This window comes from Ovis aries, chromosome 5, assembly GCF_016772045.2.
Source record: "Ovis aries strain OAR_USU_Benz2616 breed Rambouillet chromosome 5, ARS-UI_Ramb_v3.0, whole genome shotgun sequence".
In the NCBI taxonomy this organism is placed as follows: Eukaryota; Metazoa; Chordata; class Mammalia; order Artiodactyla; family Bovidae; genus Ovis; species Ovis aries.
Genome location: NC_056058.1, coordinates 32,398,786 through 32,417,601, shown reverse-complemented (window position 1 = coordinate 32,417,601; position 18,816 = coordinate 32,398,786). Strand labels below are relative to the sequence as shown.

Genomic DNA, 18,816 nt, shown 5'->3' with positions numbered 1-18,816 from the left:
CTAAGAGTCTGAATCAGTTTAGTAAGTAGTGGTGGTGTTTGAACTTTTTAATATTTTCAATGAAAAATTAGTAGTAGTTTTTTAGGGGATAAAAGGCCAAGTGATTGCTGAAGAATCTTAAAATCATTGTCTTTAATTAATATTGACATCTCATGATACTGTTTTCCCTGCCCTGACCCATGAAATTCTTAAAAAAATAAATAAATAAAAAGATGCAGATACTTTTCTGTCATAGTCTTAGCTAAATTATGGACTCACTTATAGGAAGATATTACATCCTCTTCTGTATACAATTTACATATACAATAAATAAATGAACATTCAGAGAGTAAGGGTCAAGATGAGATAAAAACAAAGATAGCTATACAAGATGATTTTTGTCTCACTTCCTCCAGTTACCTTACTATCATAGTAATCTCAGTTTTGTGTATGTACTTATTTGTAGTTAACCTTAAGTCTTATGTAAAAATAGATGAAATCAGTACAATGAAAATTGTGCTTATTTTAGTAATACTTTGTTTTGTTCTTATTAGTTTCTTCACTAGTGGAAGAAGGAGAGAAACAGAACAAACGTTTTAGGCCATCAAAAATGTCTTGCAGAGAATCTGCCTCAGTGACCTCTTCCTCACCACCAATAAGCCAGGAGACACTGATAGTTAAAGAGAAGTTCATTCCACCTGAGCTCAGTATCTGGGACTATTTCATTGCCAAGGTAATACAATTGTTATCCAAATGATGATTTGTATTGTTAAACAGAAATGAAAATGTTTAAGTGTAATTGTTGGTGTTTCCAAATATTTTCCCACACAGGTTTAGAAAATGTTCATTTTATCAGGATAAATTATCACAGAATATATCCTAAAATATTTTGGGCATATTTCAACTATTTTTTAAGACAATTCTTGTATAAATTAAGATTTTTGCATTTTAAACAATGCAACATTCTTAGGAAGATGAAAAGATAAATTGGCTGCCACATTAATGGTAATGTGTGTGTGTATGTTAGTTGCTCAGGCTTGTCTGACTCTTTTGCAACCCCATAGACTGTAGCCAACTAGGTTCCTCTGTCCATGGGACTCTCCAAGTAAGAATGTTGGAGTGGTTTACCTTTCCCTTCTCCAAATGGTAACGTACTTGGTAGTGATTAAGGAATCAAGACTGCCAGAAGTCAAAGTGCCATCCAAACTCTAATTCCTTTTCTGTACTGTAGTCCTACATTGTCCTGATGTACTCAGATATCAGTTTTTAGTTAAATAACATCAATCCCTCAACAATATTGTTCAAGTTTAAAGTTACCACAATGTATTTAATATGAGTGATTGCATAAAGTACAGACTTTCCTGCTAGCTCTTAGTCCACAAATCACTATATAAACAATAGATGCAACTCTTGATCAGTGACCAATCACAACAGTTCTTTCAAAGTCTGTTAGTGATTGGTCATTTAGTACCTTTTATTCAGTATTCATTTCATACACAGAAAAGCATGTAGTTAGTTGTCTTGCCTCCCTACCTCCCATAATAAATGCAAGTGACGTTTTCAAAACTGGCTAATCAGAACAGGAAATTAGCTGACAAAGTCAAGTGCAACTGGAAATGAAAAGTGAGTACTGGAAATAAAATTCAAATCAAATATAAATAAAGTTTTAGAAAAAATAGCTAACTCTTGGATTTAACATTGCTGTCATTTGAGAGACTTTAGATATGCACCCAAGGAAAATTAGTGAGGACCAGCTTATCAACATAAATGAGGAAAGTTTGACAAAGGATGGAGATGACCTAGAGATACTGAAATTGGAAAAAAGAAACCAAAAAACTTTCACATTAAAAGAACTCTGGGTAATATTTCACAACATAGAAAGTACAATAAAAACTTGGATGTTGATACAAAGTTAGAAAGGAATTGATAGTTTGCTAACAATTAGAAAAGATACTTGCTTTTATTCTGGGTTTTATAAAATTAGAAGGCCAGCACTATTGAAAGTTTTCTTGATAAATTTTTTACAAAGAAATAAAACACTTTATAAATTCTCGCTGATTCTGATTTGCAGTTCGGTTCAGTTGTTCAGTCGTGTCCAACTCTTTGCGACCCCATGAACCACAGCATGCCAGGCCTCCCTGTCCATCACCAACTCCCGGAGTTTACCCAAACTCATGTCCTTCGAGTCAGTGATGCCATCCAGCCATCTCATCCTCTGTCATCCCCTTCCCTCCTGCCCCCAATCCCTCCCAGCATCAGGGTCTTTTCCAGTGAGTCAACTCTTCACGTGAGGTGGCCAGGTATTGGAGTTTCAGCTTCAGTATCAGTCCTTCCAAAGAGCACCCAGGACTGATCTTCTTTAGGATGGACTGGTTGGACCTCCTTGCAGTCCAAGGGACTCTCAAGAGTCTTCTCCAACACCACAGTTCAAAAGCATCAATTCTTCAGCACTCAGCTTTCTTCACAGTCCAACTCACATCCATACATGACCACTGGAAAAACCAGTATACTAAATATTATTTTTACTGTTTTCTTTTTCCTATACATTTATAGTTGACTGTAAGGGTTTTTTAGTGTTTTGATGAATTTGTTAATAGTCACGGAACACTTGTAGTTTTTTCATTGATTGTTAAGATTTGCTTTGCATGGTTTCAACTTGCATCTGTAGTTTTACATTCTTGTCCTACCATGCCTAGCAAGAACTTCTAGTATATATCCTCTTCTTCTTCTGTGGACAGCCAAATTCTTCACATTCTGAACTTCTAGATTTTTTCCTTACTACCTTGCATTAATTGACTCCTCACTATTTCCTAATGACACCAATCCCTGAGTCCTGTTAGGCAGTAGATTTTGTTTTTCTCATATCCAACATGGTTCAGGATAAAGAAGTGCATTTATATCACCTTGTTTCACATTGCCTTTTGCAGTCATTGATTCATTCAGCAAATGTTTATTTATATTGGAGTATATTTCATCTTCATTTTTGAAGCATAGTTCCTTTTGCTGGCTATATGATTCTTGATTATCAAGGCCTTCTTTAGTTGTCTTGTTTCTGGATTTGGTTAAATTTCTGGCTGGTCTGCCTTTGTTCCACTGTTTAACACAGGCTAGTTGAGATGTGAAAGTATTAGTCCACTCAGTCCCATCCAACTCTTTGTAACCCCATGGACTATAACCCAGCAGGCTCCTCTATCCACGGAATTCTGCAGACGAGAATAACAGATGCAACTGGAGTGGGTTGCCATTCTCTTCTCCAGGGGATCTTCCCCACCCAGGGATCAAACCCAGGTCTCCTTCATTACAGGCAGATCCTTTCCTGTCTGAGATGTTGGCCTTCCCTAATTGTTTGCTGCTGAAGACTCTTGTTTATGACAATGCTGCTGGGCATGGAGTTATTTTTTTTTTTTAATTTATTGAAGTATAGTTGATTCACAGTGTTGTGTTAATTCCTGTTTTATAGCAAGGTTATCCAGTTATATTACATTCTTCTTCATGTTTTTCATTACGGTTCATCACAGAATATTAAATATATCAATAGTTCCCTGTGCTATATAGTAGAACTTTATTGTTTACCCATTCTCTATATAATAGTTTCTATCCACTAATCCTAAAGTCCCATTCCCCACCCCAAGTCTATTTTCTATGTCTATGAGTCTGTTTGTGTTTCACAGATAAGTTCATATATATCATATTTTAGATTTCATCCATGAGTAATATCATATGGTATCTGTCTTTCTGTCTTTGTCTGTCTCTTTTTGACTTCACTTCTTATGAAAATCTCTAGGTCCATCTTCAGCATTATTTCATTCTTTTTTATGAGTGAGAATTCAATGCTATATATACACACACATGCACAGCACATCATTCTTTCTTTCATCTATTGATAGACACTACTTAGATTGTTTCCATGTCCTGGCTATTGTAAATGGTGCTGCAGTGAACATTGGGGTACATGTATCCTTCCAAATCGTGCTTGTCTCTGGTTTTCAGTTCAGTTCAGATCAGTCACTGAGTCGTGTCTGACTCTTTGCGACCCCATGAATCACAGCACACCAGGTCTCGCTGTCCATCACCATCTCCCAGAGTTCAGTCAGGCTCACGTCCATCGAGTCCGTGATGCCATCCAGCCATCTCATCCTCGGTCGTCCCCTTCGCCTCCTGCCCCCAATCCCTCCCAGCATCAGAATAAGTCAACTCTTTGCATGAGGTGGCCAAAGTACTGGAGCTTCAGCTTTAGCATCATTCCTTCCAAAGAAATCCCAGGGTTGATCTCCTTCAGAATGGACTGGTTGGATCTCCTTGCAGTCCAAGGGACTCTCAAGAGTCTTCTCCAACACCACAGTTCAAAAGCATCAATTCTTCAGCACTCAGCCTTCTTCACAGTCCAACTCTCACATCCATACATGACCACAGGAAAAACCATAGCCTTGACTAGACGGACCTTAGTCGGCAAAGTAATGTCTCTGCTTTTGAATATGCCATCTAGGTTGGTCATAAAATTTCTTCCAAGGAGTAAGTGTCTTTTAATTTCTTTTAAAATCACTGCAATCACCATCTGCAGTGATTTTGGAGCCCAAAAAAATAAAGTCTGACACTGTTTCTACTGTTTCCCCATCTATTTCCCATGAAGTGATGGGACCAGAAGCCATGATCTTCGTTTTCTGAATGTTGAGCTTTAAGCCAACTTTTTGTTCTCCTCTTTCACTTTCATCAAGAGGCTTTTTAGCTCCTCTTCACTTTCTGCCAGAAGGGTGGTGTCATCTGCATATCTGAGGTTATTGATATTTCTCCTGGCAATCTTGATTCCAGCTTGTGTTTCTTCCAGTCCAGCGTTTCTCACGATGTACTCTGCATATAAGTTAAATAAGCAGGGTGGCAATATACAGCCTTGATGTACTCCTTTTCCTGTTTGGAACCAGTCTGTTGTTCCATGTCCAGTTCTAACTGTTGCTTCCTGACCTGCATACAGATTTCTCATGAGGCAGGTTAGGTGGTCTGGTATTCCCATCTCTTTCAGAATTTTCCACAGTTTATTGTGATGCACACAGTCAAAGGCTTTGGCATAGTCAATAAAGCAGAAATAGATGTTTTTCTGAAACTCTCTTGCTTTTTTGATGATCCAGCAGATGTTGGCAGTTTGATCTCTGTTTCCTCTGCCTTTTCTGAAACCAGCTTGAACATCAGGGAGTTCATGGTTCACGTATTGCTGAAGCCTGGCTTGGAGAATTTTGAGCATTACTTCACTAGCGTGTGAAATGAGTGCAATTGTACGGTAGTTTGAGCATTCTTTTGCATTGCCTTTCTTTGGGATTGGAATGAAAACTGACTTTTTCCAGTCCTGTGGCCACTGCTGAGTTTTCCAAATTTGCTGGCATATTGAGTGCAGCACTTTCACAGCATCATCTTTCAGGATTTGAAACAGCTCAACTGGAATTCTATCACCTCCACTAGCTTTGTTCATAGTGATGCTTTCTAAGGCCCACTTGACTTCACATTCCAGGATGTCTCGCTCTAGGTTAGTGATCACATCATCATGATTATCTGGGTCGTGAAGCTCTTTTTTGTACAGTTCTTCTGTGTATTCTTGCCACCTCTTCTTAATACCTTCTGCTTCTGTTAGGTCCAGACCATTTCTGTCCTTTATCGAGCCCATCTTTGCATGAAATGTTCCCTTGGTATCTCTCATTTTCTTGAAGAGATCTCTAGTCTTTCCCATTCTGTTGTTTTCCTCTATTTCTTTGCATTGATCGCTGAAGAAGGCTTTCTTATCTCTTGTTGCTATTCTTTGGAACTCTGCATTCAGATGCTTATATCTTTCCTTTTCTCCTTTGCTTTTCGCCTCTCTTCTTTTCACAGCTATTTGTAAGGCTTCCCCAGACAGCCATTTTGCTTTTTTGCATTTCTTTTCCATGGGGATGGTCTTGATCCCTGTCTCCTGTAAAATGTCACGAATCTCATTCCATAGTTCATCAGGCACTCTATCAATCAGATCTAGACCCTTAAATCTATTTCTCACTTCCACTGTATAATCATAAGGGGTTTGATTTAGGTCATACCTGAATGGTCTAGCAGTTTTCCCTACTTTCTTCAATTTAAGTCTGAATTTGGTAATAAGGAGTTCATGATCTGAGCCACAGTCAGCTCCTGGTCTTGTTTTTGTTGACTGTATAGGGCTTCTCCATCTTTGGCTGCAATGAATATAATCAATCTGATTTCGGCGTTGACCATCTGGTGATGTCCATGTGTAGAGTCTTCTCTTGTGTTGTTGGAAGAGGGTGTTTGCTATGACCAGTGCATTTTCTTGGCAAAATTCTATTAGTCTTTGCCCTGCTTCATTTCGTATCCCAACACCAAATTTGCCTGTTACTCCTGGTGTTTCTTGACTTCCTACTTTTGCATTCCAGTCCCCTATAATGAAAAGGACATCTTTTTTGGGTGTTAGTTCTAAAAGATCTTGTAGGTCTTCATAAAACCGTTCAACTTCAGTTTCTTCAGAGTTACTGGTTGGGTCATAGACTTGGATAACTGTGATGTTGAATGGTTTGGCTTGGAGATGAACAGAGATCATTCTGTCGTTTTTTGAGATTGCATCCAAGTACTGCGTTTCAGACTCTTTTGTTGACTGTGATGGCTACTCCATTTCTTCTGATGGATTCCTGCCTGCAATAGTAGATATAATGGTCATCTGAGTTAAATTCAACCATTCCAGTCCATTTTAGTTTGCTGATTCCTAGAATGTCTAGGCCACCCTTGCCATCTCTTGTTTGACCACTTCCAATTTGCCTTGATTCATGGACCTGACATCCAGGTTCCTATGTAATATTGCTCTTTACAGCATCAGATCTTGCTTCTATCACCAGTCACATCCACAAGTGAGTACTGTTTTTGCTTTGGCTCCATCCCTTCATTCTTTCTGGAGTTATTTCTCCACTCATCTCCAGTAGGATATTGGGTACCTAATGACCTGGGGAGTTCCTCTTTTGGTATCCTACCATTTTGCCTTTTCATACTGTTCATGGGGTTCTCAAGGCAAGAATACTGAAGTGGCTTGCCATTCCCTTCTCCAGTGGACCACATTCTGTCAGACCACTCCACCATGACCCGCCCACTTGGGTTGCCCCGCAGGCATGGCTTGGTTTCATAGAGTTAGACAAGGCTGTGGTCCTAGTGTGATTAGATTGACTAGTTTTCTGTGAGTATGGTTTCAGTGTGTCTGCCCTCTGATGCCCTCTTGCAACACCTACCATCTTACTTGGGTTTCTCTTACCTTGGACGTGGGGTATCTCTTCACGGCTGCTCCAGCAAAGCACAGTCACTGCTCCTTACCTTGGACGAAGGGTATCTCCTTACCACTGCTGTTCTGACCTTCAACGTGAGATAGCTCCTCTAGGCCCTCCTGTGCCTGGTTTTATGGGCATGGAATTCTCATTAAAGAGAGCCCTCTCTGTCCAGGCAGCCGAGTTCTTTGTCTTCACAGACTGATAGAACAAATGAGTCACAGAGGGCAGAGGTCAGGCTAGAAATAGCCCCTGGCCAAAATGCTAGATGCTCACTTTTACCAGAGATTGAGTAGTTGTTGCTGTTGTTGTTGCTCCCGGTCACACAACATGCAGGATCCTAGTTCCCTGGGCCAAGGATCGAGCCTGCACCCCTGGTAGTGGAAGTGCAGAATCTTAACCACTGGAACACCACGGTAGTCCCTCACAAGTTTTTCTTGAATAAATACTTCTCTGTGTGTTTGATCAGTTTCCAGTATCTTTAAATAATTGTTTTGACAACTTTGTTGGGTTTCCCTGGTGGCTCAGATGGTAAAGAACCCACCTGCAGTGCTGGAGATCTGGGGTTGATCACGGGTTGGGAAGATTCCCTGGAGAAGGGAAAGGCAACCCACTCTAGTATTCTTGCCTAGAGAATCCTCATGTACAGAGGAGCCTGGCGGGGTACAGTTCATGGGGTCTCAAAGTGTCAGACATGACCGAGCGACTAAGCATAGTGCAGCACATTTCTGCTTTCTGGGCAGAGGACTACCAAGCTATTCGCTCAGCTCTTCCAGAAGGTCTACTCCTCCTGCTGTGTTCCTTTATTCAGCTTCCTTGAATCCAATATTTGTTTTCTTCTCAAATTTCCCACATCTCTTCTTTCATCCTCACTCAACTGATGGTGTCATAAGTCATTTAAAAAAAAGAATCAAAACAAAATTCTTCCATCACTCTGTCGTGAATCTCTCATCTTATTCTCTCCTCTTATTTACTATTGAGGAAACATCTTTCCTATCAAAGGCTTTAGTGCTAGTCTGAATCCTGTCCTTGCTTTTCTTCTCTAGCCTTCTGTCTTCTCTATTGTCTTTTCCCAACAGAACAAAATAGTGCTCTGCTGTCTCACATCCCAAATACTGCTTTGACCCCCCAGTTTTTTCCAGCTGTTATTCCGTTTTTCTGCTTCTCATTCTCATTCAGCTTTTCAAAAGTGTATACATATTATCTCTCTTATTACCATAGATCCCCTTCACTTGTAGTCATTGTATGACTTCTGACACAACTGCCCCCTGAAACTGCTATTACTAAGATTCAAGTGGCACCCATTCTGTTATCAAATATAATGGAAACTTCTTTATCATCATCTCACTTGACCTCTTAGCAGCAGGTTCAACCATGTGACCATTTCCTCCATTTTGAGTTGCTTTTATTTTGTTCTCTTGATACCAGTCTCTTCTAGTTTACTTCCTAACTTTGTTCTTTATTCCTTTGAAATGTTCTTTCTTTATCCTTCCTTTTCTACCTGACCTGTGAATCTTGGTCTTTAAGATTTGGGTTTTTTTTTTTCTTCAGTAATGCCCCTGTCACAACTAGAGTCTTCCCATCTTATTAATTGGCATCTTCTTCCATGTAGTTGCTCAAGCAGAAACCCAGAAATTGTCTTTTCCTTCTCTTTCCCTTGCTCTCCAAGTTGATCAGTAAATCTATCAATGTATTCCCCCAGGTATACTGTGAATGTGTTATTTATCTCCATCTCCATGACTGACACCTGTATCCAGACTGCCAGCTCTTGCCTTAGTTTCTGATGTCTCCTGTTTCTACTTTTCACATTTGACTTTTCTCTAAAAAGGCTGTGGTCATAGTGATACTCCTAAAAGCATAAATATCAATACCTTTACTCTACTTAAAATTCATTGGTGGCATTCCATTACACTCTTTACTGTGTTGTTCAAAAACCCTACCTTATCTGTCACATGCTATTCTCTTCTGTTTTTTTTGCCAACACTATCCTCTTGCTTTAGTAGCCTTCAGCCAAATTCTTTTTTCTCATGCCAAACTTTTTTCCTTTATTAAAGCCTTTTTACATACTATTACTACTGCCTAAAATGCTTTTCTTCGCTCTCGTTATATGGCTTATTCCTTCTTGTCCTTTTAAGTCTCACTTAAATTACACTTTTCAAAGAGGCCTTTCATGGTTAGCTTATCTCAACTCTTGTTTTTTTTCTTTATAACACAGCTAAATTCAATTTATATTTAATTTTCAATATTTGCCTATTTTTCCCCACTAAAATATGTTATGTGAGAGCAGTGACTGCGTATATGTCTTAAATTTTCTTACATTGAGTATACTTTTGATACGTAGTGGATACTGAATAAATTTTTTGTTGATATGATGACTAAATAAGGGAACCAACTAAAGTGGTATTGAAGGCATAGACTGTCAAAAAAGAAGCAGCCAATTACTTGCTACTTTACTTTCTTATAACGAAGTACTCAAAAATGGGATAAATTGCTGATATTAGGCTATTTAATTACATGTATTAAGTCATATAGTTGGATAATAAATTCTATAACTTTTTTCTTTTAGCCATTTCTACCTGCTTCCCAAAGTAGAGCTGAATATGATTCAGAGGAGAGTCTGGAAAGTGATGATGATGACGATGATGTTTTAGCTTCCGATTTCCATCTCCAGGAACATTCTAACTCAAATTCGTATAGGTATGGAATATTTAATTTTAAGCTTCTTTAAAAAATTTTGTTTTTTAATTTTGAAAATAATGCATGTGAAATTAGTAGCTTGGTGAATTACAACCTAGATCTGAATTGTTAAGTTCCCTTCCATAACAGTAATTCCACAGTTAATTTTTGATTGTGTACTTTATGACAGTTTAGACTAATAAAAACCAGTACTCTAAGGAATAAATTTTTCACTTGAAAAAGAAAGAAGCCAAAATGTCTCTGTTTAATTTTTTTTTAAAAAGGCAATTCTTCAAGCATATCTCTTCCAGCTGAGTCTTCCTCTATGCTGTTTACAGATACTCATTCTAATGAGTTTCTGGTTTATTCTTCTGTTTTCAAAAATAAGCTTGTGTGTGTGTATCTCTGTGTATATAAAATCTTATTTCTGCTGCTTTCTTACACAGAAGGTAGTAGATACCATATTATATGTAATGTTTATAGCTTGCTTTTTATTTATTAATACATGCTAAAATTCACTTCATATTAACATTTAGAGATCCTTTTTTGTTCTTTTTTATGGCTACCCTAAAATATTCCATGATTTAAAGCTAGTTATTCAGTCATTACTCTGCTCATGGATAATTTGGTTCTTTATACAATGCTGACATGAGTAAACTGCCTGTGTATATTGTTTTGTTTTTGTGGAGGTCCTTCAGGGTAGATTCCTAGTAGTGAGTTATTGGGACAAAGAGTAGCGTAGTCTTCTCAATCCGTAAGTAAATTTTTAACAAATCTATTGCTTTATTTATAGTTGGTCATTGATGCGTTTGGCAATGGTACAGCTGGTGCTCAGCAATTTGAAGACTTTCTATCCTTTTGCAGGTCATGATCTTGCAGGTAATACATAGCTTAACATGAGCTAATATTGCCATTGCTTTTGATTTACTGTTTTGTATTTTTTTTTCAAATAGTGGATAAAAAGTTTAGTAACTTCCTGCTGGTAGAAGATTCGGTTCTTTTAACCAAAGCAACTGTCTATAAATGAGTCTGTCATATTGTTAGTTGCTGGTAGAAAGACAGGATCCAAGAAAGCAGGGAATGTGCAGCTGATGTGATTAACTGCACCAAGACGGTGTTTATAGCTCTAGTCAAAGAGCTGGATATTTCCTAGTTGTAGACACCCAGGAGACTAACAAAAGCAAAAATGTAGTAATTATTAACTCCAATGGATGAAAAGATTGTATAGAAACGAAAGGGGCATGACAATATACCAAGTAATTTAGCTGTGATTTTTATATGTATGTGGTAGATGCTAAAATACTAATTTAACTAAAAATTATTGTGGACTATATTGGATTGATGGAGAGAAGGGAAGTTTATTCTCATATTCCATAGTAAATCTTTAGATCACTTCTAAACTTGAAAAAACTCAAGAATTTGCAGTAAGCCTACTATTTAGATTTTTGAAGGTAAAAAGCAAGAATAGCTAAAGATTGAAAGTAGATCAGGATTTAGGAATATGGAAATGTAAAATATGAAGTGTTGAGTTTTGTAGTAAGTATTATTTCACGTTCTTTTTTTACCTTGCGTATTGTTTTAATTCTCCAAAGAAGTCTAAGTTATATGCTGTGCAGAAATTGGGCTGATACAAGGGTTTAAGGCAACTGATTTTCCGTCCAGACATATTTTTATGATATTCACGTACATTTTTTTCATATGAAATTAAAGTCAGATGCAGTAATTCCTATAGCAGTTATTTAAATCACAAGTTGCAAATGTTATTTCAAGTTCTAGTAGTAAAGGTATGATGTAATTTTGACCTAGATTGCCCTTTTTCTGTTATCCTAGGCCACTAATTATGTTGAAATGCCATAGAGATTTACAGCATCCTTCTTTTCAGTCCTCTGGACTTCTGTGCTCACCTCTCTTTCACGTCTCCTCTGCCAAAATGTGTATATCTTATTTCAGTCGTTTTTAAGATTGAATATAGCATTTTATTGCAGAAGATAATAGTGGGTCAATTTTCTCTGTTTAGAGCTTCCAGTTAGTTCACCACTTTGTCATGCTGTTCTAAAAACTCTTCAGTGCTGGGAACAAGTTCTTCTCCGACGACTTGAAATCCACGGGGGACCACCTCAAAACTTCATTGCAAGTCATACCTCTGAAGAGAGTGTTTCTGCAGGTCCTGCAATTCTCCGCCACAAAGCTTTGCTGGAACCTACCAACACTCCTTTCAAGTAGGTTTTCATATGGATACTATTCTGAGTTTTAGTAAGTCAGAATATTAGTGGTATTTCATGAAGAAAATGTTTTAGTACTTCTTACATTTAATTTGCTGTTCTGGGCTCATATCTGTGTCTTTGCGTGATGCATATTGTAGTCTGGATTTTCGCAGACATTTCTGACAAAGGTTTATATAGTAAATATTTTAGGCTTTGCTGGCCCTACAGTCCTTGTTGGAGCTGTTCAACCGTGCCATTGGAGAGTGAAAGCAACCATAAACAATAAGTGAATGGGCATAGCTGTGATCCAATGAATTTTTACATAGGAGTAAAATTGATTAACAATGATCTGTTAGTTATAGATGTAATTCACTTATACCAATACAAGTATCCATTCTTTGTAAAATTGTTTTCTCATTTAGGTTATTACAGAATATTGAGCCAAGTTCCCTGTGCTATACAATGGGTCCTTGTTGCTTATCTATTCTAAATATAATAGAGTCAATAAACTTTATTTTTGAATATGAAAGGTAGGCTGGATTTGAACTGTTGGCCAGTGTTTCCTAACACCTACTTGGGAGCAGAGCTATTTGGAACAGTTTTTTAGCAAACTGTTTTACTGTACATGAAGAAATAAAGCATTTGTACCAAAAGATAAATCAGTTCAGTGCTTGCTTCCTTAAGAAAATTACTACAGAAAATGTTAACTGAATAAACAGTGTACTTTGTGGCTCAGTGACATAGTTGATTTTCATTCTTTCACAGGCTCTTCCCTCATTGCTCATCAGCAACAGAGTTCATGGGCTAGTACATGTTCACAGACAACACTTTGAGTGGCTTTGTTTCTGGATCTCTTCTAGGAAGCATACCTCTTTTGTTAGAGCTTATATTCTTAGGTTAAAGGTCAGCAAACTGCAAACCATGGGGCCAAATCCACACCTCCTTCTGTGTTGTCAATAAAGGTTTATGGTTTGTATCCACACCCTTTCATTTTCATATTACCTGTGGATGCTTTCCCACTTCAGTGGTGAAGTTATGTGGTTGTAGGAGAGAACATACGGCCCACAAAGCCTGAAATATTTACTGTCTCTTCTTTTAAGGAAAGTATTACTGATTACTACCCTAGATGATGTGGTCTGATTCTAGATAACTTATTATTATAATCATTCATATAGCACCAAGGGAATGTAATCAGGTTAATCAGAAGTCTCGGAAGTGTATAGTGAAATATATTGCCTCTTTGTAGATCTAAACACCATCTGGCACTGTCTGTGAAGAGACTTTGGCAGTACTTGGTGAAACAGGAAGAAATTCAAGAAACCTTTATCAGAAATATATTCACAAAGAAAAGGTGTCTAAATGAGGTCTGTATAAATTAAAACTTGTTTGCCATTTTGTTATTAATGCCTTGTATTTTTAACTATAAAGAGTTGTATTTTACAGACTTTTATAAAAATTCATTTTTTATGTCATAAACATGTATGTTAATTCATAGAGAGAGTTGGTATTTTCCTAACTAGTTCAAAGTAACTAATTCAGATGTAGTTGGGACTTTTTTCCCCAGAAAGATACTGTTTAACTTAGAATTCTGTATCTTGTTTCCTGATTTTGAGCTGTCATGACTACCTTTTGAGACAAAGGGGAAATTTCCTATCCTTTTCATGTGATAAAGTTTATCTTAGAAGTTTCATTGAAACTAGGTTTTTATACTGGAAACATATCAAATATTTACATTTTCTTTTTATTGTATTGATTATACTTAGTACAATTTTATAATCTCAGTTTATAATTTTACTGTAATTGGTTGATTATACCTTAATGTTATCATAATACAGATTATTTTTCTCATTTAGTTCAGTGCTACTCATAAGTCCAGTTTGATATGGGGGACTTGTACTGGAATATAAATTAACATATTGCTTCTTTCTTTTAAATAATTTTGCTATTAAGAAGTATTGTATAAATTAAGCAGTGGGTTTAGTGATGTAGTCAGTTCCTTATTTTCTCATATATCGGTAACAGAGAGTTCAAGACTGGTGGCTGGTTGTGGATCATCGCACTTTGAGAAGCTCTGAACTAATCTGAAAGCAGGCTTTTCAGCTTTTTAAGTGGGAGGACAAAAGGAAGACATTTCAGTTGGAATGATAAGGAAATAGAATGGCTTCTTAAAGACAAGTTAGCAAAAAGCAAGATGACATCTAACCTTATTGGAAAAGGAAAATGAATTATGTTTTGTCTGTCAGTTTAAGAACTAATTTGTTAGAGGCAACTGCATGTGTTATTATTTACTGTTTGCCTGATTATGTAAATATATTTGAATTAGCCAAGTCAGGAAACAAAATACATAGTATTCTTGCTAACTTAGAAGACTTTTGGTACGTATCTAGTCAAACAATAGATACAATTAAATAGAGTACAAGTTAACGTATTTCTTTTTAACCTTTGGTGAGACATATCTTAAATTTATATATATATATATATATATATATATATATTACTTTAAAACAGTTGAAGAAAACCTTTGGATAAATAAAATAGAAAATGTGCTATATAAGAGTGTCAGAGTAATTAGAACGTGACTGGTGAGGTAATGTTTCTTATTTTAAAGGTACCTTTGACTAAAATAATATGTTGCAAGTTAAAGCCTTCTCACAATGATATACAAAGCACTGCTGCATTCTGAATAAAAAGCATGTTTTACTATGCTTGTTATTACTAGTTTAATTTCTTTGAGGCACCTTGTAATATGAACATGAAAATTAAGCATAGTAATTTCAAGTACAAAATTATTTTTTAAAAGCCATCGCTGTATTTGATAAATATAGTTGTGAAAATAAAAACATTTCTTCACTGCTGATATATTTAGTACATTTGGGAAATGAAATCATTCTCAAAACAAAACAAAAAACTAGTTTGCTACTGGATTGTCTAGTTGAAGGGAATAGAGCTTAACTAACCCAGAATGCATAAGGAATGGTAATGGAAAAATGAGTATAGATGTACCTGTTAAACTCATCTGCTGTTTTATTCTTAGTTTTCTTAGGAGTTTCATAGTATCTTAAGAAAATTTTAGTTATTTTTGTATTATAATTATTTTAATAAAAATCATGAATATGGATGCTAGACTATAGAAGATTTTAGTTATCATTTAGCTAAATATTTTCTCTGATTTTAGTTTTTTTAATCTCCAAAATAAATATAATACACTTTTCAGTATTTGACTAGCAGATTTAACTTATTTAAAACCCAGCATGATTAATGGCAGTAATGAGAAATTTATTGTTACTGCTTTGTTGTCTTATTCTAAACAGTGATAGTGACATTTTCATGAAGGAAATATGAAAAAAAAAATTTTACCTAGTAAAACATAGATTAAATGGAATTAAATACAATATTGACTTTATAGAGTTGGTACAAAATTATTTAATCTTTACTGGAAAGTTGACTGGCTTTTTGTGGTATTTTCAAAATTACCTTCCATCTCTCTGTTTTTTAAAATGATGATTTTTTAAATATAAATTTATTTAATTGGAGGCTGACTACTTAATAGTTGAGCCCAAGTCTCTGTGACTTTTCAGATGGTTAGAAAATAGATACATAACAGGCCCTGTATTTACAGTAGATGTTGGAGAGTATTTTGAGAGTGCTGCTGTTGCTTTATTCCTATACGTGTTTGGAATCTAATTTTCTTCATCTGACATTAAAGTTCTGGTGTATCCTCAGGTCTTTTCTTTTCCTATATAATATAGTTTGCTGGCACATGTATTTTTAAAATAGAAGTCCTTCACTGTTTGTACTTATTTAAAAGTAAAATACAAATGTAGATGGTTGCAAATAGACTATATCCTAATCAGTCCCAACCCCCAAAAATGCTTGACAGCTGTCATCTTAATCCTCAGTTTCTTTTTCTGTTTTGTTTCATTTTCTAAGAACTAAAGGTCGTGAACCATCTCCTTCTTTAACAAGTGCTAATATCCTCTTTTAAAAAAAATATGTTGCTGCAAGCATTTTATTGACTCTTTCTGGCTAAGTCAAGAGAAGGAGTTAGAAATCTTGAAATCAAAGTTTCTAATCAGGAGATTTTCCTTGAGGAATGAGATGTCATAATGGAGACAAGACTTAATAGTGTGTAAGAGAACAGTTTGACTTTAATTTTCATTTGATGATACTCTGGCACTAGTAGCTCTGAAATTTGTAGTGTAAAATACTCTGGACTTAATCTTGCTTAAATGTCAACATTTCAAATGAGTGAAGTGAGTAAAAATTTCTTAGGAAATAGAATAAAATTTATAGTGATTGTTAATGAGTTCTGAGGGATTAAGTTTTCTCCAACCCCCAATCATGCCTCTCCACACATACTTTGTTTAAAATATATGAAATTTAAAAAAATAGTTCGGTATTGTTTTCTAGTAAATTTGGTTAAAAATAAAAAGAAATATCCCCAGTATTTTACATGTTACATCTCATCTTTACTCTTTGTCATATGGTTATTCTTTCTTGATGAAGTCATTAGAGGACAACTGTGAAACCATCAAAAATTCTATGATGGAGGAGCCAAACATCAATAAGGTACAAAATATCATTCAACTGAAATTAGAAATTGCATTCTTTAATGGGAAAAATAAAGTATTTGCATTTTAGTTCTGGACTGGACTTTGTTTCCAATGCAATTAAATTGCTGCATTACTTTTTAAAGTAATTAATTACCTCAAATTACTTTTTTTTAAACAAGTTAAATATTGTAATCATTAAAAAATGTTTCTGTTTTGTTTTTAAGAGAATGCAATTTTAAACAGAGTTGAATGTATCCTGTTTTGGCTACAAATTTTTATGAGTAACTAAAACTAAAGTTCTTAATAAAACATAATTATAGTAGGTATTATAGAATTATAATAGTATTGTTCTGTTTCTGCAAGTATCACTTTTGAAGTTAAAATTCTCTTCTGTGATTGTAATTACTTAAAATATATCAAATAATATTATGTAGCTTTTATTTTGGCTCAGATGGTAAAGAATCCAACTGCAATGCAGGAGACCCAGGTTCAATCCCTCGGCTGGAAAGATCCCCTGGAGTAGGGAATGGCAATATTCCACTCCAGTATTCTTGCCTGCAGAATTCCATGGACAGAGGAGCCTGGCGGGCTGCAGTCCATGGGGTCGCAAAGAATTGAACATGCTGAGTAACTAACATACATACAGCATTTATTTTACTAGTACCAGTAGCATATAGCCCATTGCTTTATGCATAGTAAGTACTCAAAGTACTTGAGAACAAGAGCAGAAAGGATGAGAATTTGTACAATCATAAAACAACTCCCAGGTGTTTTTAATGATTACCAGGCAAAGAATATTGTTAACTGTGTGTTTGATAGAATTCACCAGAGAAATTTTCTGGGCCTGGAGTTTTAAAATCTCCAGTTTCTATTTTTTAACAGATACAGGATAGTTCAAGCTATCTGTTTCTTCTTGAGTGAACTTTCTTAGTCCATACCTTTCAAAAAATTTTCTGCTTCACTTCAGTTGTCAAATTTATTGGTTAAAGTTATTAATATTTTTTCCTTATCTTTTTAATACACAGTAGAATCTATGGTGATATTATCTCTCATTTCTCTGCTATAATCTTGAAAACAAAATTATTTCTTAATATTTGTATTCCCTAATTGTTTGAGTATTGATGTCATTTTATATTCATCTAGTTGCTTCCCATTTCCTTCTGTTATACCTTTGATATTTCTTAGAGCTCATCTTCATGTTTGTTTTATTAAATCATTAGGGTAGTGCTGAAGTACTCTGGGCGTACAAGAATACTTCATTATATAGTAACTGAAAACCACTAATGAGACCTTTCCATAGATCTGTTGTGTGACACAGCTCATTCCACTCTTGAAGCCTCATTTACTAAGGTTTCAACTTGTAAAATGAGAGTTGATAGTTTTAAACATGCTGCTGCTTTAACTGAAATAGCAGTAGAGTCCTGGATTTAGTCTGTTAGAACTTTTCCCTTCTTCTCCAATTCCTAAAGAAAGCCTTGTGGAACCTAAATACTATTCAGATCAGTTTCTGCATAAAATTTCTTTAAAAAAAATGTGATAAAATATGTGTATAAAATTTGTCATTTTAATTGTTTTCAGTATACAGTTCAGTGACATTAAGTACATTAATACAGTGGTGCAACCATCATGACATCCATTCCCAGAACTTCTTCATTTTCCTAAAATGAAGCTCTTTACCTATTAAACAGTGCTCCAGCCCCAGGCAGTTACCTTTCAGTCTATGAATTTTACTACCCTCAGTACCCATTATACTTGGAATCATACAGTATTTGTCCTTTTGTGACTGGCTTATTTCATTTAGTGTAACATCTTCAAGGTTCATCCATGTCATAGCATGTATCAGAATTATGTTTTTTTTTCAAGGTTTATAATATCCTATTGTGTATATATAATGTATTCTGTTCATCTGTTCATCTGTTAATGAGCATTTGGGTTATATCCCATCTTTTGGCTATTCTGGGTAGTACTGCTGTGAGCATTGGTATGCAAATATCTCTTCCAGTCTCTGCGTTCATTTCTTTGTGTGTATACTGAGAAGTGGAATTGCTGGATCATATGGTAGTTCTTTGGTTAGTTTTTTTATCTGCATAATCTCATAAAGTCTCTTTTAGCATTAATATTTGGATT

General features: G+C 35.7%; 1 protein-coding gene across 10 annotated transcripts in view; it reads left to right on the top strand.

Moving 5' to 3' along the window:
• Positions 1–18,816, top strand: part of DMXL1 (Dmx like 1) — a 132,642-nt gene that overhangs the window by 75,087 nt on the left and 38,739 nt on the right. For 6 of the 10 annotated variants that reach the window (XM_004008690.6, XM_042250327.2, XM_042250330.1 and 3 more), the window contains 6 exons: positions 534–712; positions 9,823–9,953; positions 10,726–10,811; positions 11,950–12,151; positions 13,383–13,500; positions 16,643–16,705. In XM_004008690.6, coding sequence (XP_004008739.2) covers positions 534–712; positions 9,823–9,953; positions 10,726–10,811; positions 11,950–12,151; positions 13,383–13,500; positions 16,643–16,705 — 779 coding nt within the window. The remainder of the gene's footprint in view (positions 1–533; positions 713–9,822; positions 9,954–10,725; positions 10,812–11,949; positions 12,152–13,382; positions 13,501–16,642; positions 16,706–18,816) is intronic. The other 4 variants (XM_004008689.6, XM_042250329.2, XM_060416352.1 and 1 more) reach the window with 1 other exon arrangement.